Source organism: Furipterus horrens, unplaced genomic scaffold (genome assembly GCF_987537825.1).
Source record: "Furipterus horrens unplaced genomic scaffold, mFurHor1.1.pri manual_scaffold_4, whole genome shotgun sequence".
Lineage (NCBI taxonomy): Eukaryota > Metazoa > Chordata > Mammalia > Chiroptera > Furipteridae > Furipterus > Furipterus horrens.
In genome coordinates this window covers 7066753-7085312 of record NW_028327174.1, presented here as the reverse complement: position 1 = coordinate 7085312, position 18560 = coordinate 7066753, and the positions used below count along the sequence as shown (strand labels likewise).

The 18560-nt window shown below is 44.1% G+C and overlaps 1 protein-coding gene and 1 long non-coding RNA gene across 2 annotated transcripts in view; both read right to left on the bottom strand.

Annotated features, from left to right (window-relative positions):
* Positions 1-1418: 1418 nt before the first annotated feature.
* LOC150011022 (uncharacterized) lies at positions 1419-5414 on the bottom strand. Its single transcript, XR_016510414.1, has 3 exons — positions 5296-5414; positions 4049-4119; positions 1419-1827 (listed from the first exon to the last, which is right to left on the bottom strand). It is a non-coding gene; the product is annotated as an uncharacterized LOC150011022 (long non-coding RNA).
* Positions 5415-11823: 6409 nt separating this feature from the next.
* Positions 11824-18560, bottom strand: part of FAM227A (family with sequence similarity 227 member A) — a 38308-nt gene continuing 31571 nt past the window's right edge. The window contains 5 exon segments of the mRNA XM_090275086.1: positions 11824-11844; positions 12223-12282; positions 12285-12408; positions 14821-14973; positions 16649-16806. Of these exon segments, the coding sequence (XP_090131212.1) occupies positions 11824-11844; positions 12223-12282; positions 12285-12408; positions 14821-14973; positions 16649-16806 (516 nt within the window).

Here is an 18560-nt window from a genome sequence, read left to right as displayed (position 1 = left end):
GTATGTACAGCATAGAGAATACAGTCAGTAATATTTTAAAAACTATGTATGATGCCAGATGGATACTAGACTTGAGGTGACCACTTGTTAAGTTATAGAAGTGTCTAATTACTATGTTGTATACTTGAAACTAAAATTATATTGTATGTCAGAAAAAAGAAAGAAAAACATGGTATCAACTGCCCTAGAGCCTGAATTTTGCCGATTGCACCCCCCACCTCCCACCCCGGTGTTTTAACAGGCTCCTGTCTTCTGTATTTCCTGTTATGGTGACTGGAGCTAGAGTATAGATCAGATCCAGGTTTAATTATTTGGGAAAGACTATTTCATGGGTGGTGTGGCCTACCATGAGGAGGCATTTAGTGGCTTTTTTACCTTTTAGGGTTGTTGGCAGCTGTTGATTACCAACTTAGACCCAGCAGTTCATCAGAGGTTAGAGAATGGTGGTATTTTCGTTCTATCATCCCTTAATTTATTAGGTGGAATACGTATTATGAAAAGAGAAACTTCCCCTCATCTACTCTTCGGTTATCTAGTGATACAGTTCGCATGGGAATGGCATGATAAATGCTGATTCGCTTATTTACTGGTTTTCAGAATAATGAATTGGTTCCTTAGTATCCTTCAATGGTGACCGGTTAATTTTTTTAAAGTAATAATATGAACATTGGGGTGAAAACATGTTTGATGTACTCCCATCCCAGGCAATTACGGTTATTATAAATACTGAAACTGTCCCATCTTTAGCCAATGGGATCCTCTCAAAGTTGGTTCCCCAGTCTTTCTGACAAGACTCTCATCTTCGGTAGCTTCCTTGCTGTCTAGTATGACAAAGTGTTCCACGTTCATTAATGATTTCCTTGCCCTTGACCTGGAACCAGGCCCTTCTTCAAGGATCCCTAGATCATTTCAATGCAAACAGTATTTCAGGACCACAGCCTGGGTCATTGCTGCTTGGTCTGTCTTTATTTCTAGGTCATTTCAATGGAAGGAGTTAGGAAACAGTTTTAAAAAACAGCTTTATTGAGGTGTAAGTGACACATAAGAAATTGCACGTATTTAAAGTGAGTATGTCCCTGACTGGTGTGGCTCAGTTGGTTGGGCATCGTCCTACAAACTGAAAGGTCACTGGTTTAATTCCTAGTCAGGGCACATGCCTGGGTTGTGGGTTTGGTCCCCAGTCGAGGCACTTCAAGCGGCAACCGATTGATGTTTCTCTCTCACATCGACGTTTCTCTCCCTCTCATTTTCTCCTTCCCTTCCCCTCTTTCTAAAAAGAACTAAAATCTTTTAAAAAATTAATGTGAGTATATAGTGTGCCTGTAACTGTGAACCCTTCACCGCTATTAAGATACAGCAGTCCCTCTCTATATCGCAGTTCACTTATCGCGGCCTCACTGTATCACGGGATTAAAAAAATATTATATTTAAGTATCTGGCGCGGATTTTTCGCTATATCGCGGGATTTTGCGGTACTGTATACTTATGTTGTTAAAGTGACGTAGCTTTAAGAGTGCAGAATAAATGTAAGGTTCCTACTTTGCGGGGGGTCTGGAACGTAATACCCGCGATAAAGGAGGGCATGCTGTAGCCAACGTATCTATCACCCCACAAGTTTCTTCAGGGCTCTTTGTAATTCCTTCCATTCTCCCCTCCCCTCCCTCACAACCCTGCCCACCTTCCTTAGGCAACTGTTTTTAAAGACAAAGTATATCCTCAATTCATAACCAATTAAAAATCAGGACTACAGGACTTTAAGCTCATCTCTTCTAATTTAACATCGGAATTTCCGTTCTTCCATGTTCAGAAGCCCCGCTCACAGCGACACTGGGAATGACAAGAGGTGAAGCACCACACAATTACTCATCTGCTTTATCACGTGTCACACAGTAAATGCTTTTTAAATGTTAGTTCCCTTTGATGCTCCACGCCCCTCCCCTTGTAAAGGGTAAAGCATTCTTCCCTGTAATTCTCTCTTCTAATATTTACAAAGAGCAAACATAGGTCTTCCTATCTTGACCTTCCTGAGAGGCCTATGGCTGAGTCCTCAGTAATTTCTGGAAGTGGTCCATGCAAGGATGATCCTGAACCCAAGCACAATGCCAAGGATCACTTTGAAAGACAGCAATGCCATTTACCTTGGGTGCAGGAAACCAGGAGACCTTCCTCCTGAGTGGGCGGTAGTGGTAGACACAGAGGTGAGCAGGTAATCACATCTACTATGGTTACTGCTCATAACGGGAGTGCACAAAAGGCTATGGGAGCACGTGGAGGGGCACATGTGTCACCCTTACTGGTGGGGTTTCAGGGAAGGCTTCCTGGAGGAGGGGATGTCTACACGGGGTCCTGAAGGAGGAGCAGGAATTATCAATGTTGGCAGTGAACAGGGAAAAGGGAGAAGCGATATCCAGGCACAGAAGCAGCAACAGGCAAAAGGGCCATGAACAGGAGAGCGAGCAGGGCTCCTTAGAAGAAAACTGCAAATAATGAGTTGATTGTGGGCACTGCCCCTCCGGGAGCACGTCCACACCTTTGCCTTTCCCTTCTTCCTCCCCAACAAGCACGACAGGCACGCACCTCCTAAACTCTAAGGGTCCCCACGAGGCTTGCAACCGGGAGAGCAATGGGCAGCAGCAGCTCCTCCCGGGCTCACCCCCTGCACCTGCCCCCAAGGGCCCTGTTTTCTCTGACTTCTCAGTGAGCCAAAGCCACCCCCCCTAGGCTCTCCTGCTGCTGCTTCTCTGCTAAGCCCTTCCTTGTTTCACTGTCCCCAGCTTTAGTAAATGTACTCTCAAAATTTAAAAAAGAAAAAGAGTTGACTGTGACTTAGGTAACAAAGGGGAGGCGAGAGACTCCTCTGGTTAACTAAGCCATATGGCACAATCAACATGTCCTGGTTTTAGGAGAAGGGTATACTTTTCAACAGCAATGATAACAATAACAACAAAAATAATAATAGTCAGTAGCAATTACTAAGTGAAATATGCTGTGCCAGGAACTTTGCATAAAGTGTATCATTTAATCATCATAAAGACACTACCCTGTTAGGCAGGCACTCTTTTCTGTTGTCAAGAAAACAAGTTCAGAAAGGTCAAGGCACACAGCTTCTAGGCTTGAAGTCATACATCTATTATGGAGCAGGGCAGGGACGCAAAGCCCTGAATTTTCTCGGGCTAAAGCTTGAGCTCCTTCTCTATCACCCTTTCTGCACCTCTTTACCTGGGTAATATTCTCCAAGGGGGGTGGTCACCAAGGGTCACACTCAGGGTTCAAGTGAAGATGCATATCCCTGGGAGACACCATAGACCCCAAGGATGCACTTATTTGCTTCTTGGTTCAGGCAAACAGCCATCTGCATGGCTGCTTCCCTCTTGGCTGTGCCAAGCAGACTGTTCGGACATAGAAGAGGTCACTCCTTGTGCCCTGAGGCCAAAAGGATACTGGCGAGGCCTCTCAGTCCAGCTGCACGTCCTTCTGCACACTGGCCCCTGTGCCTCTGGGCCTCAGGGAAGTCCCTCTCCACTTGGTTTTTCTTGGATTCCACACAGATCTCTAGCAAAGGATGAATGCGTTTTTTGGTTTATACATCCTACCCCCCTCTTCTAGACTGTGAGCCCCTTTTGGTCAGGGACTGTGCCTTTATTCCTCTCTGCATCCACAGGGACTAGTGCAGGCATGACATACAACAGACAAACGTGAATGTTGCTCAACCTCTGCAAGCCCCAGTGGGAGAAATGGGGTTAATAGAACCACCTTGGGGGCTTCCTGGGCTAAGGAATGTAAAAAGTTAAAAAAAAAAATGATGACTATTAATTATCGGCAGTTTCTATGTCAGGCCCTTTCTACGGGTTAGCTCTTTTATGCATGGCAACCATCCACACGTTTTTTATGGCCAGGGAAACAGGTCAAGAAAACGTAGGTAACTTGACCTAAAGTCCCAGGGAGGGGCAGAGCAAAGATTCAAAACCCCAGATCTTTTTTAAGAGTTCAAGCTCCTTCTACTGCTTCATCTTTTCCTGTGGGGGACACTACACAATAACTCCTTTACCTGGTTAATTTTAATTTGGGGCATATCCAGAGTAGTCATCTCTGCCACAAGATAGATCCACAATGGAGCTGCTATAAAGGAGAAGATATTGGAATTTCTAGTTATACATTATTATCTTATCCTTTATAATTTCTATTTCCTGTATGTTTTATAGTATACATACCGCATTAGTATACAAGTATTTATAATTTCTAAATAATTAACGTATCATTAGTGGCTGAATTCTCATAAATGTTTTACTGAGAGACAAGAGCTAGAAAGCGTGGGGACTGCTCATCAGGAGGTGTAGCCACCGTTCCAAGTAAAGGTAAATATTTGTAGGACACTTTGCAAATCCCCCCAAATACATATGTACTCCCTTTGTGAAGACCACCATTCGCCATCAGGACTATCAAAATCCAAATGTGACCACGAGGTTTCCCTGCTGAATATCTCTCAGTGGCTCTCCATGACTTCAAAAATGAAGTGCTTCATGGAAATCCTTTCGTGATCTACCCAGGGATCTCGTCCAGGCTCACCTGTCCTGGAAGCCCCTCACGCTCTTTCTGGACCTCCTGCCTCTGAGCCTTCGCCTCCATGGCTCCAGCCACCGAGAAGGCCAGCCTCTCCTCATCCCCTGCCTCCTGCCTGGCAAACACCCGACGCAGGTCAGGACACGCCGCTTCTGGAACGTGTCTCTGCACGGCTCCAGGCTGCTGCATTCTTTGTCCCCTCTGTCTAACGGCACCTCTGGAACTTACGGCATTTATTTGTTGATACATCTGCCTTCTCTCCATCAGGCTGTAAGCCCTCTGAAAATAGGGACTGTGTCTTAGCCACTGTTATTCACCCAGTGTCTAAGGCAGGCAACTTCTGGAACCTCTCCAAACCTGGGCTTGCTGCTGTGTGAAATGCACTGGATCACCTCTCCCTCGTATGGCTGTTATAAAGGTGAAAATGAGGGCATGTTCCTAACGTGTTTCGCTTAATGCTTGGCAGAGAGTAACCAGTTAATAAACAATAGCCATTGTTATCACATTATAATTTAATATCGTTAGTTATAATATTTTAAATAAAATAACGGGTAAAATAGTAAATGCATGAATAAATGTAGTCACCCAAACAAAAAACTCCCCACTCCTGTTTTTCACTCAGCCTAGGGAAAATTTTCAATATAATGAACTCTCTCCTCTATCCTGGGAATTGTTATTTTTACTTTTCAGTCTTTGGCCACGGTTTTCTTCTTCTCCTGTTGTGGTTCTACCTACCTGAGGTCAGAAATGGCAGATGCCTTGCAGGACCTCCCGAGTTCCGCGGAGGAGAATTCATCGGGGCTTGAAGAAGGGAGGGGAGAGAGGCTCAGCTTCCGTCTCTCTTTTTCCTTCTGCTTCCTGCGGGGAAACAAAAAAGACATCAACAGAAGTTGGCTCAAAAATTCAGCGTCATTTCTTCAAAGTTTTCACTGGAATCTTCATAAGCGTTGAAAGAAAAGGTTTCCGAGCCAACCAGTAACACTGGCAACAGCAAACAACTGGAGCAGCGTGGTGACCACACCACGACCCCACCTCATTGATCTTCTAAGTACGGACAGAAGACCTCTGGGAAAACAAGGTCATCCAGGACAAGATTCCAAAGCTCAAGAACAAACCTTCCATCTCGGGAGACGGACAAGCGCATCTATGACTGGAGTATGTTCTGTCTGTGGCGTGTAATCAGAAGAGAACAGGGCACATAATGGGTACCCTGAGAAGGCAAGTCAAGGAGGACTTTCGGGAGGTGGTACCTGAGCTGGGTTTTAAGGGGTTAGCTTGATTAAGAAGAGTTAAAGGATAGTTAGGTCTGAGGGAACAACAATAATGTTGGTGAATTGGACTGTGTTGGAGAGTTTTACTCATGAGAATCTAAAATGAATACCAGAAAGAATGTCAATGAGTCACCGCTGATCCTATTAGGTGGGTCTCAAGCTACACTGCTATTATCAAAAAACTGTGGTCTCTTTCTGGTTCAAAGGGAAATTCAAATGAGAAGGTTTAAGATTGGAAAGTGTCCTTAGGTAAATTTTTCAACTCAGTCAAATCTGACTTCTTCGTTTCTAAAATAAAGAGTCTAAAGAAAAAATAAAAAAAATAAAATAAGAGTCGAATACCACCTATCTGTGGTCGAGATGGTCAGTTACCAACCCATCATCCGCTCGTCCCCTTTTCCTCAGCAATGGAGCCAGTTTTTGTTTAAGATGACAATGAGCCCATATTTAAAAATAAAATAAACCTATATTTCCCAGCCTCTTCTGAAATTAATAGAACCATGTGACTAACATCTGGCCCTTGAAATAAACTGGTAATGTTATGTGGTGTTTCCAGGGGGCTGATTAGAAAGGTGGGGTTGGGTAATAGGGATTGACTACAAATGGGCATGAAGGATCTTTGTGCAGTGATTTAAAAAAAAGGTTCTGAAGCCCTGACTACTGTGGCTCAGCAGATTGAGCGTTGGCCTGCGAGCCAAGTGTCGCTGGTTCGATTCCCAGTCAGGGCACATGACTAGGTTGCATGTCAGGTCCCCAGTTGGGGGCGCGAGAGGCAACCACACAGTGATGTTTCTCTCCCTCTCTTTCTCCTTTCCCCCTCTCTAAAAATATATAAAAAAATAAACAAATAAATAAATTATTAAAAAATAAAAATAAAAAAAGGTTCTGAAATGAGATTATAATAATTATTGCAAAACTCTTTAAATTTATTAAAACATATTGTACCCTTAAAATGAGCAAATTTTATGGTAAATTGCAACTCAATAAAATTATAAACTAGTAATAATTACATAATTATAAAAGAGCATTTAAAATGTTTTTAAAAATCTTCTTACAAAGGAGGAAGGTGTTGTAGCCACGCAGTCATGTTGCAGCAGTGAGGTGTAAGTGGAAATGTTGTTTGGGACTTTTGGAGATGCTCCATAAAAGAGAATGGGGTTACGGGTTAAAAGTAAATTGATGGAGAAGTATACCATGCTAACACTAATCAAAAGAAAGCAGAAGTAGCTATACTAATTTCCAACAGAGCACACTTAAAAGCAAGGAAAGTTATTAGGAATAAATAAGGTTATTATACATTGATAAAGAGGTCAATTCTCCAAGAGGACATGATTCTTAACTTGTATGCTCCTCCCAACAGAACATTAAACTACACGAGGCAAAAACTGAACTTCAAGGGCAAATATATGAATTCACTATCATAGTTGGAGACTTCAATACGGTCTATCACAATCTGACAGATCCAACAGGAAGAAAGTCAGTAAGGACAAATTGAACTTAGCAATACCATCAATCAACTAGATATAACTGACATCTAAGACTATACCACCCAACAACATCAGACTACACATTCTCCTCAAGTTTACCTGTAACATACACCACAATAGACCACGTTCGGGGCCAAAAAAAAAAAATATACCTTAACAAATTTAAAAGAATAGAAATCACACAATGTCTGTTCTCAGACCAAAAGGGAATCAGAAATCAATAAGACAGAGCTGGAAAATCCCAAAATACTTGGAGATTAAACAACATACTTTAAAATAACACATGGGTGAGAGAAGAGATCTCAACAGAAATTTAAAAATATTTTGAACAAATGAACATAAAAACACAACTTACCAAAATTTGTGGGATGCTGAAAGAAGTGCTTAGAGGGAAATTTATAGCATTATATGCATATACAAAAGAAGAAAGATCTAAAATCAATCATCTAAGTTTTCACTAGAAAGATAAGAGCAAAAAATTAATTCCACCCTGGCTGGTGTGGCTCAGTGGATTGAGAAAGTAAGATAAATAAATAAATAAACAAAATTAGAGCAGAAATAAATAAATTTTAAACAGGAAGTCAATAGAGAACATCAACAAAACCAAAAGCTGGTTCTTTGAAAAGATCAAGAAAATCAACAAGCCTCTAGCTTGGCTAACTAAAGAAAAAAGAGAAAGGGCACAAATTGCTATTATCAGAAATGAAAGAGGAGAAATCACTACAGATCCCACAGACATTAAAAAAATAACAAAGGAGTATTATAAACAACTCTAAGCCCACAAATTGAAAAACCTGGATGAAAGTGACTAATTTCTTGAAAGATACAATCTGTCAAAACTTGCACAAGAAGATATAGACCACCTGAATAAACCTTTATATATATTAAAATTTTAATAAAGTCTTAATGACCTTCCAAGACAGAAAGCACCAGCCTCAGATGGGTTCACTGGTGAAACCTACCAACATTTAATGAAGAAATTATACCAATGATCTCTTTCAGACAGTAGAAGCAGAGGGATTATGTCCTAACTCATTCTATGAAGCCAAGCATCACTCCAGTACCAAAACCATACAAAGACATCAACAAGAAAATAAAATTAGAGACCAGTGTCTCTCATTAACACAGATGCAAACATCTTCAATAAAATATTACCAAATCGAATCCAACAATGTATGAAAATAAGTATACACCATGACCAAGTGGGATCTGTCCCAGGTATGCAAGGATGGTTTAACATTTTTTCAATTAATATAATCCATCACATTATCAGCCTACAGAGGAAAAGTCACATGATCCTATCACTAGATAAATAAAAAGCACTTTAAAAATCCAACAATTCAGGATAAAAAATGAGCAAACTAAAAATGGGTGGGGTGGGGGGAAACTACCTGAATTTGATAAAGAACATCTACCAAAAAATACAGCTAATGTCATACTTAATGGTGAGAAGTCAGAAGCTTTCCCGCTAAGGCCAGAAACAAGGCAAGGATGGTCACTCTCATCACTGCTTTTCTTTCTTTATTGATTGATTAATAATGGATGGATGGATTTTTAGAGAGAGAGAGGAAAGTGATGGGGGGGGAGAGACAGACAGGGACTGAGAATGGGTTAAACCCTCTTCTTCCTTTTCCTTCTTGAGAGTGGCTGGTCTGGAAAACAGACAGTGAGCTGGAACTCCAGCAGCCAACTTGACGGACTATGAGGGTCCCTGAGGAAGGATGCCAAGGGCTAGGAAGATTTTGTTTTGCTTTTGTTTTCCGGAGAAACTGAAATAAATTGACTTTAGGCTTGGGGATACTAGCCTAGTAGAAAATAAAGTTAAGTGGAAGTCTGTCTACTAAATGCAGGATCCCTAGCCCTATTTCTTTTCTTTTCCCTACCCCTATTTCTTCCCTGTTTCCAGAATGCCATTAGCCAGGCATATGTCCCATAGGCAAGTGACTGGCGGAGTCTTCTAAGAAAATGAATTGCTGCTGAGAAGACACACAGATGCTGATATCTGAGGATCTCTTAGTGAGAAAGCTGGCTTGCTTTCTTACTGCCAAAAAGAGAGTGCCCACAAACCGAGAAGCCAGGCCTCTGATACTTGCTTCCATTGTCAGTTTTTAGAGCTTTGTTCTTACATATAAGACAGCCCAGGGTCATCAGTCATTTAAGGAAAAACTCAGATGAAAGAGAGAGTTCAAAGCAAGGAAATAAACAAGCAAAAAATGCCCCACACATACACGCAAAAATGCCCAAGAAAGATATCCATAGAAATATATGGGGGTCAGAAGAAACTTAAAAAATAAGATTAAGGCTCTGACTGGTGTGGTTCAGTGGACTGAGTGCCAGCCTGTAAATGTAAGGGTTGCCGGTTCGATTCCCAGTCACGGCACCTGCCTGGGTTACTGGCCAGGCCTCCAGTTGGGGGCTTGGGAGAAGCAGCTGATCAATGCTTCTCTCCCTCTCTCCCCTACTCTAAAAATAAATAAATAAAATATTTAAAAAAATAAAGATTAATATACTCAGAGATGAAAATATCACACCCACGAAAAAGAAGAGAACGCTATGAAAAAGGAACAGCCAAAACATAAGACAGAGCAGACTCTCGGAAACTAATAACGAAGGAGAATTTTTAAAACTAAAAGAAGTGTTGGAAGATAACATGTCCTAGAAAGTAGGACAGAAATTCACCCAGATGCCACCAGAAGAATAAAGATAAGAAAATTAGAAAATCAGTTCAGGAGGTCCAATAACCCAGTAAACTCCAGAAAAACAGAGGAAAATAAAGGGAAAGAAATAGTTAAATAATAAACTTAGAACTGGAAGATACCACTCTCCAGTGTGAGAGGGTCCCTGATCCCAATGAAACATACTAAGGAAAAGATGGATACCAAGGCACATGACTGTGAAACTTCAGAGTACTAGGCATGAAGACAGTAATCTAGAACCTTCCACGGAGAAAAAAAAAATGACATGCAAGATTCCAGGCCATAGGCATCAGAACGGTATCAGGCTTTTCAAGAGCAAAGCTAAAAGGTAGGAAAAACTTTCTTTTTTCCTTCAAAATTCTGTGGTAAATTGACTTTTAATTTAGAATTTTATTCTCAGCAAAACATCTGTCAAATATTAATCAAGAATAAAGTCACTTTGAACATGTAATGACTAAAAAAACTCCCCATGCACCTTCTCTTGCAGAACCACTAGAAGATGCGCTCCAACAAAACGAGGAGGTAGAATAAGGGAGAGAGGCATGTGGCCTGGGAAACAGGGACTCCCACCGAGTCAAGCTACGCGGGGAAGCCCTATGGGCTCGTGGTGACAAAAGCTCCCGGATGGTGGCTGGGAGCACACCTAGGGCACACCAGTCTAGACCGGCGGAGCAGGTAAGGGCCTGAGAAGGAGAACTCTAAAAAAAAATAAAAATAAAAAAGAAGAAGAAATTAATAGAATGTTTCCTCACTTTTAGGATCCTCTGCCACACCTTTTTCTTAACCCTTTGGAGTCTGCACCAGCTTGCAGTGGAGAGAAAAGCGCACGCAGCAAACTGCATCTGTCCTTGGTATGACCACACTATCTAATAGAACATGACTTGTTTGAGAATATGGAAAATAAGGCTGCTTAATATTTTGTTTTTTTTTTTTATTTTAGTTTTTGGTTTTTCAATGCTGCTTAGTTTCTGATAGCTCTTAACAATCTGGAAAAAATGATCAACAGATTCTGTCTTAGAATAAAAAAAATATCAAGAAATACACATGTAAGCACGTTATTTAGAAGAATGAAGGTAGGTTCTAGAGCTGAAGATCAACATTTCTGTACAGGAGACTCCTGGGTGGCTGCCTCTGGGCTACAGGACAGCGGACTTCAGGTGTGGCCTGTGAGACACCCCGAGGCCCCTCCGTTCCCTCCTCAGCTCCCCCGCACTCCCTGACCAGCCAGACCCAAGGGCAGGCTGATGACTCTTAGCTCTGCAAGTCAGTCTGAGCGGCTCTCTGCCTGGCCCATTCATTCCTCCCCTCCCCTAGCAAACAAGCAGCACCGACCACTTCCTACTGAGTTCTCTGAGGCCCTAGGCAACCTGTGGCATGTCACCCATTCACATCTTTCTCCTTCCAGCCTACGGGAACCTCAACTTATTTAGTTCTTTGGGTCCTTAGTGCCTGGCGTAGAAGGTCTTTAGTCAACATTTACTTGGCGTTTCTGTGCCTCCGTTCTCTATTCAGTAAAACGGGAGTGATGTTATTTAACAGTATCTGATGAAATACAAATAAAATAAAGCGGGCATGATGTCTTTGTCTGATGGCATGCCACCCATCCTATCCCACACCACTGACTGTGCCCTGCTCTCTCAGGCCTGGGGCTAATCACAGCACTGCTTCCTCCTGAACACATGTTGATCCAGACAGGATGTGCGGGCCATGACCAAGCAGAGCGATCAGAGGCTTTGATGCCCTTTGCTGTATGGAGGCTGGGAAGGGGTGTGTCCTGCTCCTTTAGGTCATGTGCTCTAAGGACATGGCTTATCTCCGGCCTTTCCTTCTCTGAGAAAAGGGGCAGCTTGAAAAACAAGCCAGCAGGCAGAGGGAAAGAGGTGGATAGAGGGAGAGAGAACCTGAAAATATCACTGAGCCCTCAGGTCCAACGTGCCTGCAGCCCACTTGTCCGTGGGCTGCCTGGTTACTGAAGCCCCTCGCTTTTCCTTCCACTTGGGCTCATTTGAGCTGGTTTCCTGGCACATGCAACCAAAGAGTTCTGACTCATACACTTTATAAAGTTCAAATGCTTGGCACAGAGGAAGTACAAAAGCTTTGGTAGCTCTTTCTACTATCTTTAATAATAAAAAAATGAGAATTGAGTGAGTCACACATAAAAGTAAGTGAATTTTTATGTATTCTTTTCCATATATCAAGAATTCTTACATTGTTCCCATTTCTACTTTTCCCATGGTCTTTTTTCGAACAAACCTTAAAAGAAATGCAATCTCCCTCTGAAGGCTTCCTCTAGGTTTCTTTTCAAAGGCTTCCTCGGGGAGGACTGAAGGATGGATGAACCTGTGGTTTGCCTTCTTTTTATCTGCTTCTCTTTGGTCTATATTCCTCACTTCCCTGTGGAAAATCACAAAGACACGTAGGGGAAAAGCCTAGAGAGCCAGCATGACCTTTCTCTCCTATCTTCACCTGTGAAGGGAGGCAAATATTTACAAATTCATTCATTAGACCTGTCAAGAGAAACTGACTGAACAGAGCGTTGCCCACAAAGCAGCAACTCGGCCTTGCTGTGCGCCGGATGTCATGTCGGCCCTGGGGACGGAGAGGAACACGCGTGGTCCCTGAGCTCAAGGAACACGCATTTAAATCAGGAAGACAGGTAAGGAAACCCAGAATCTGAAAGAAAGCTGAAGCGTGAGCTTTGAGGGCAAGCTGAGTTCAAGTTTGGGCTCTGCCGCCCGCTGTGTGACCTTGGGCAAACGACCGCACCTCTCTATGCCAGCGTGCTCATCTTGACGTGGAGTTATCAGAACCCAGGGCTGAAGGGAGGATGGAGCTCACACGGGCCAGGAGCCGAGCACCGAGCCCGGCACGCAGGGAGCACTCAATAAATGCTGGCTGCTGTGACGTCACAGGGGGTTTTCAGGGGCATGTGTCTAGACGGGATTGGGGTCCATCCACCCTGGGAGTGCGGAACTCGGTAACGTATCAGCTGCCTTCTGAAGTGTGAGGGCACATTCACTTGATGAAGAAGCGGGTTCTGAGTGTTCAGGGTGGACAAACTAGCGACCGCTACGTCTTCGAGAGAAGCAGGGTGCTGTCACATACTTTCCCACGGTGGGAGGACAGACGCAACAAGACTGATATTTAACAACTAGTCTTAAACTTGGCCTGCATCGGTAGTTATCCCAACAATGGGGGTCTTCTTTCCTCAAGTCAAAGGAAAGAATTGTGTTGACACAACCTTGTCCCCTTTGTAATCTTCTGCCACAACTATTCTTAACTCTTTGGAACCTGCTTCTGCTTGCAATGGAGACAACAAACAAACAAACAGCAAGCTGTCCTTGTTAATGATCCCTTTTTTCTAACAGTAAAACCTAGATGTAATTCCTCGACAATATTTTCCCCATTGTCACGTCTGGAGATGCTGAAGCCTGCCCACGTCTCAGGCTCCCGCTCCCACTAGTAAAAGCATCTTCAGCTTGTATAACAATCACACGTTGAAACATTCCATAGAGTTCTGCAAAAAGCATTTTGAATCATGGACGCTTTGCCCCTGACGGGAGTGAGGATTGGGGCCCTGGACTCACAAGAACATGGAGTCTTCAGCAGCAGTTGGCCCTGCTCCTACTGCACAGCTCCGGCCGCACGTGCCACGGGCTCTTCCTGCCCTCGGAGCAGGGAACCCTGTGGTAACCTGGGTAACTCGATCCTCACCACTGCCCTTGGTTCTGCGCGTGCCGTGTTGAGCCGGGCACTGAGCTAGACATCTCCCTGCACCCACACAACTACTCTGAGAGTACTACCAGGGGTGTCCCCAGTATACAGGTGGTATCCAAGCCCCCGAGGGGTGACCTGATGGACCAAAGTCACACAGAGAGTGAGATGGCTGTAACTGGCGCTTTGGTCTGTCCCACTTCAATGCCAGTGCTCCTAACGGACGGGCTCTGTTAGGGAAAGAAGTGGTAACTGACGTCCCAAAAGGACCCTAGCCCATCTACAAGTAACAGTCCACATTGACATCTGTCACCTTTTGTTCATGTTATGTTTGCCATTAAGAATTTTTTTTTCAATTTTATAACATAAAAATTATATATAAAAGTAAAAAAATAGTGCCCTGGCTGGTGTGGCTCACTGGGTTGAGCGCGAGCCTGTGAACCAAAAGGTTGCCGGTTCGATTCCCAGTCAGAGCACATGCCTGGGTTGTGGGCTGGGTCCTCAGTTGGGGGCGTGTGAGAGGCAGCCATTCAGTGTTTCTCTTGCACATCAATGTTTCTCTCCCTCTCTTTCTTTCTCCCTTCCCCTCCCTCTAAAAATAAATAAATAACATCTTTTAAAAAAAAGTAAAGAAAGTAGTATAATGAACACTACATCTGCCCATTCTCCAACTTCAATAGTTATCAACATAAGGTCACTCTTGACTCATTGATTACCCCCTTTGACCCTCCCATTCCCACCCCATATGGGTTATTTTAAAGCAAACCTTAGATACCATCTCCTTTTATCCATAAATACTTCATTATGTATGTCACTAAGATACAACTCTTTAAAAATAACTACAAAACTATTAAAATATCTTCCCAAAAGGAGCACAGCAATAAAAGGAATTCCTTAGTATCATCTAAAACCCAGTCAATGGTCAACTAAAATAAAAATCTGGTTTCTGTTATTGTGTAGTTTATGTCCTGACCACAAGAAAGCTCGGTGTGCTTGAGATGTTCCAGGGCGAGCCCCCCAGTTAGAAATTACTCTGACGTGCTACAGAAGATGTGCCGTGACACTGCCCCTTCCCTGGAGCCCCTGGGATACCTGAGGAAGTTGTCCTGTAGTTCCTTCATGTACTCATCGAAGTAAGTCCACTCGCTCCAGTGGAGACGGTCCCGCTGCTGGAGGACATCCCTTCGCTTCTCCATGTTGCACAGGGTCAGGCTGATGACGTCAGCATAGGTCAGGCTGGGCTCAGTGGCCCCCGCAGTCAAGGAAAACGCCCCCGTCAGCATGCTGAGCGGGACGCGCCTGGTGCACGGGGAGGCGGGCAGTGAGATGGCAGCGCCGGGGGGCTGTCTCTGTGTGCGGGTGAGGAACTGACACCTGAGCAGGAGAGGGGTCTGCCCTTGGCCCTTGGCCCGTGTTGGAAGGAGGCCGTCCTCTCCTGGGCCAGGTCGCTGCCTAGCATTTAGTAAAGGCCTTCTCCCTTCCTGCTGATGGCAGGGCTAAGCAATGCTTTACTTAGACTGTCATCTGAAAGTCTTAGGAAGGAACGCCAAGTTTTCCTTTCCTTTCAGGTCCAAGGCCTCATTCCCTTGCTCATGTCTGTTGTCAAAAGATTTCCTCTGCCTCCCCCTATCCCCTCCACCCCTGCTGGATTGGTCAGAATCTCAGCTACACTCATCCCTTGTGGGAGCTCAGACAAGATACATGTCATCCTTGATGTCTCCAGTTCCTTATCTGTAAAATAGGGATAACAACACCTGCCTTAGATGATGGTAATAATAATAATGATACTAGTTATTATTTATTTAGTACCAGCTGTATGCTGTTTGGTCCTGGTCACGACACTGCTGGTTTGATTTAACTACCCTTATTTTAGAGGAGAGACGATACAGATGTCGAGCCCCGAGGTCAAGCTGTGCACATGAGAGCTGAAGGCCAGGGGGCCACTGAGCTGGGACTCATACCCAGGGCTGTGTACATCCCCAGCCCAGGCTTCTTCCACTACGCTACACAATCTTTACAAAACAGCAGGATAAAGCACCATGAATTGTGGGTTGTTATTCTCTGCCTACAGACAGAGAAATAGGTTTGTGGCCATGAAGTGCTAAACGGCAGCAGTTATAAGTCCTGCCTACACAATCTTTACGAAAGCTTCTCCTGATGGGGGCTAGGTGTAGCTAGTTCCCATTCATGTTACCTGCCAGGCACCACGCTAAGCCATTACCTCTCCTGTGCTTGTACTCTGCACAAGAGTCCTATGCGGCAGGTACAGTTGTCCCCAAGTTACAGATGAAAAATGAGGCTCAGAGAGAAGCCAGAACTTGTCTGAGATCACTTAGCTGCAGCTGAGTGGGTTCCTGAGTCCGGGTCTATCTGAATCCATGGTCCAACCCTCCGTGGTAAACTGCTAAGACTCAGGCCACCAACATGTCACACCTGTTTTCTTAAGATCTGACCTTTTTACTAAATCTTTAGGATAAATGCCAACAGGGCCAGGAATTTGCTGATGTGGCTTGGGGAGAGGCGTGTGTGGGGAGGGTGTTAGAAAAAACATACACCTGGGCACCTGAATTCCTGCTCAGTACATGCTCCAGGGTCACTGAGCGTCCGGGAGGCACCACTGAGTTGCAAGGTATGTTAGGGTATCTCGTTAGCCCTTCCATTCTGGTGTGTGGGAAGACATTTTGCACACAGAGGGATTCAGCTTGCCCAGGTCCCCCACAGCCAGTTCATGGGGCAGAGGTGGAGCTAAAATGAGCAAGACTCTGACCCTGAGGCTCCTATCAATGGTGACCCTTGAGAGGCACCTACCACGTGCCAGGCGTTAAATTAAGGGCTGGGTGCCTCTCCCCTACCCGTGCTTCCGGGAAGACAAAGCGGGCGCCTGGAGTAATGTGTACCCTGCCCATGAAGGAAAGGATATGGGATGGTCTTGGTTTTCTCCCTTCTCACTACCAACACATCGGTGCCACACTGCTTCAGAGTGGAGTAGTTCAGGAGGAAGTAAACAATCAGAGGGCTCTTGCCATAAACGTTGAAGAGGTTCGTAGTCAGCTCAGGGCTTTTGCAGGCAGGGTGAGACTGAGCAGAAAAGAGAGAGGGAAAAAAGAAGTTACTTTATAGCATGTATTAACACATATAAAGGTACTCACGTACTTTGTTCTGATAACTCCAGTTTTAGGATGCTATCCTAAGGAAGTTAGCCAAATAAAGAAAAACAGTTTAGGCACAAAGATGTTTACTGCAGAGATTTTTACTATAACAAAAGATTAGAATAACGTTCAAGAAGTTAATAATATGCCCAACCAAAGGTATAGATAGTACGCCACTATTAAAATGTTTATAAAGAGTCGGTAATAAAATAGTTTCAGATATAACAGATTAAAACAAGATGCAAAACTGAGTAATTATAAATATTTTATATGAAATAAATATAATTATATGAAATAATTTGGTTAAAAAAATAGATGAGAGGCTGGAAGTATAGTTACCAAATATTTATTGGGTGACTACCATGTGTATACTGTTCTAGACACTGGAGAGTCAGCTGAAAATAGGACAAATTCGGGACCCTGTGGAGCTTGCATTACGGTTGAGAGAAAAACAATGAACAAATCAAGAAATAAAAGAATAAGCTGATATTGTGGAATGAGTGCTTCAGAAAAGAATGAAGCAGGGCAAGGGGTGAGGGTGCTGTGGTGGGAGACTGGGGAGGACAGGACTCTTCCAGGTGGGCAGGGAGGGCTGCCTGGAGGAGGAGCAATGCTGGCCGACCCTGAGTGATGGATGGAAGAGCTGTGCGATGCTCCAGGCAAAGGGGACGGCGAGTGCAAGAGACCTTGAGGCAGACGAGGGCTTGGGTAGCAGATGGACAAAAACAACACTTGAGTGGCTCTAACGGAGACTGTCTGGTGAAGCTGAAGAGGGAGTGGGGCTCTGGGCCCTCGGAACGCGTGGGGACCTTTTCTCAGTGTGATGGAAGCCACTGGGAAACTGTGAACCAAGTACAACATAATCTGATTAATTTTTCTCAAGATCCCCTTGACTGATGTGTGGAGAAATGACTGCAGTGGGTAAGACTGGACCTGAGAAGGGCAGCTGGGAGGTCTCTGCAGGGGCTGGCGGAGCTGATGGGGCTGGACCTGGTAGCTGGGAGAGAGTGAAAAGTGATCAAATATGGCCCTGACTGGTGTGGCTCAGTGGGTTGGGCATCGTCGGTTCAATTCCCAGTCAGGGCACAGGCCTGGGTTGCGGGCCACGTTCCCGGTTGGGGGGGCGTGTGAGAGGCAACCAGCTGATGAATCTCTTCCTTTCTGCCTCCATTCCCCTCTCTCTAAACATAAATAGATAAAAGCTTTTTAAAAAAGTGATCAAATAAGCAATATATTATGAAAGCAGAACTGGCAGGATTTGCTGATGGACTCAACGTGGCTGTGACAAAGCGGGGAGGCAAGGATGGCTCCTAAAGTTTGGGTGCCCGTTGCTGAGGGGGGACGTCCTGGGGAGGAACAGGTTAACAGAGTGGGAAAATCAAGAGTTCTGATTTAGACACGTTATTTTCAAGATGCTAACAGACAACCAAAAGAAAATGAATCACGAAAGAGAACAGGCTGGGGCTCAGAGTGATTTGTTCTCTATCTTTATATTCCTCTGCCTTTTTCTAAAAATGTCAACAGTAATTAGGTACTACTTTTGTATTTAAAAAATCCATTTTATTTTGAAAAAGTGGTTATCATTTTACCAAACAAAAATTCTGTCTCGTGAATAAAGGCTGCAGGAGCACCTAACCACGCGATTCTCTAATCCTATCCACTTCAATTGTTTCATGACATTTC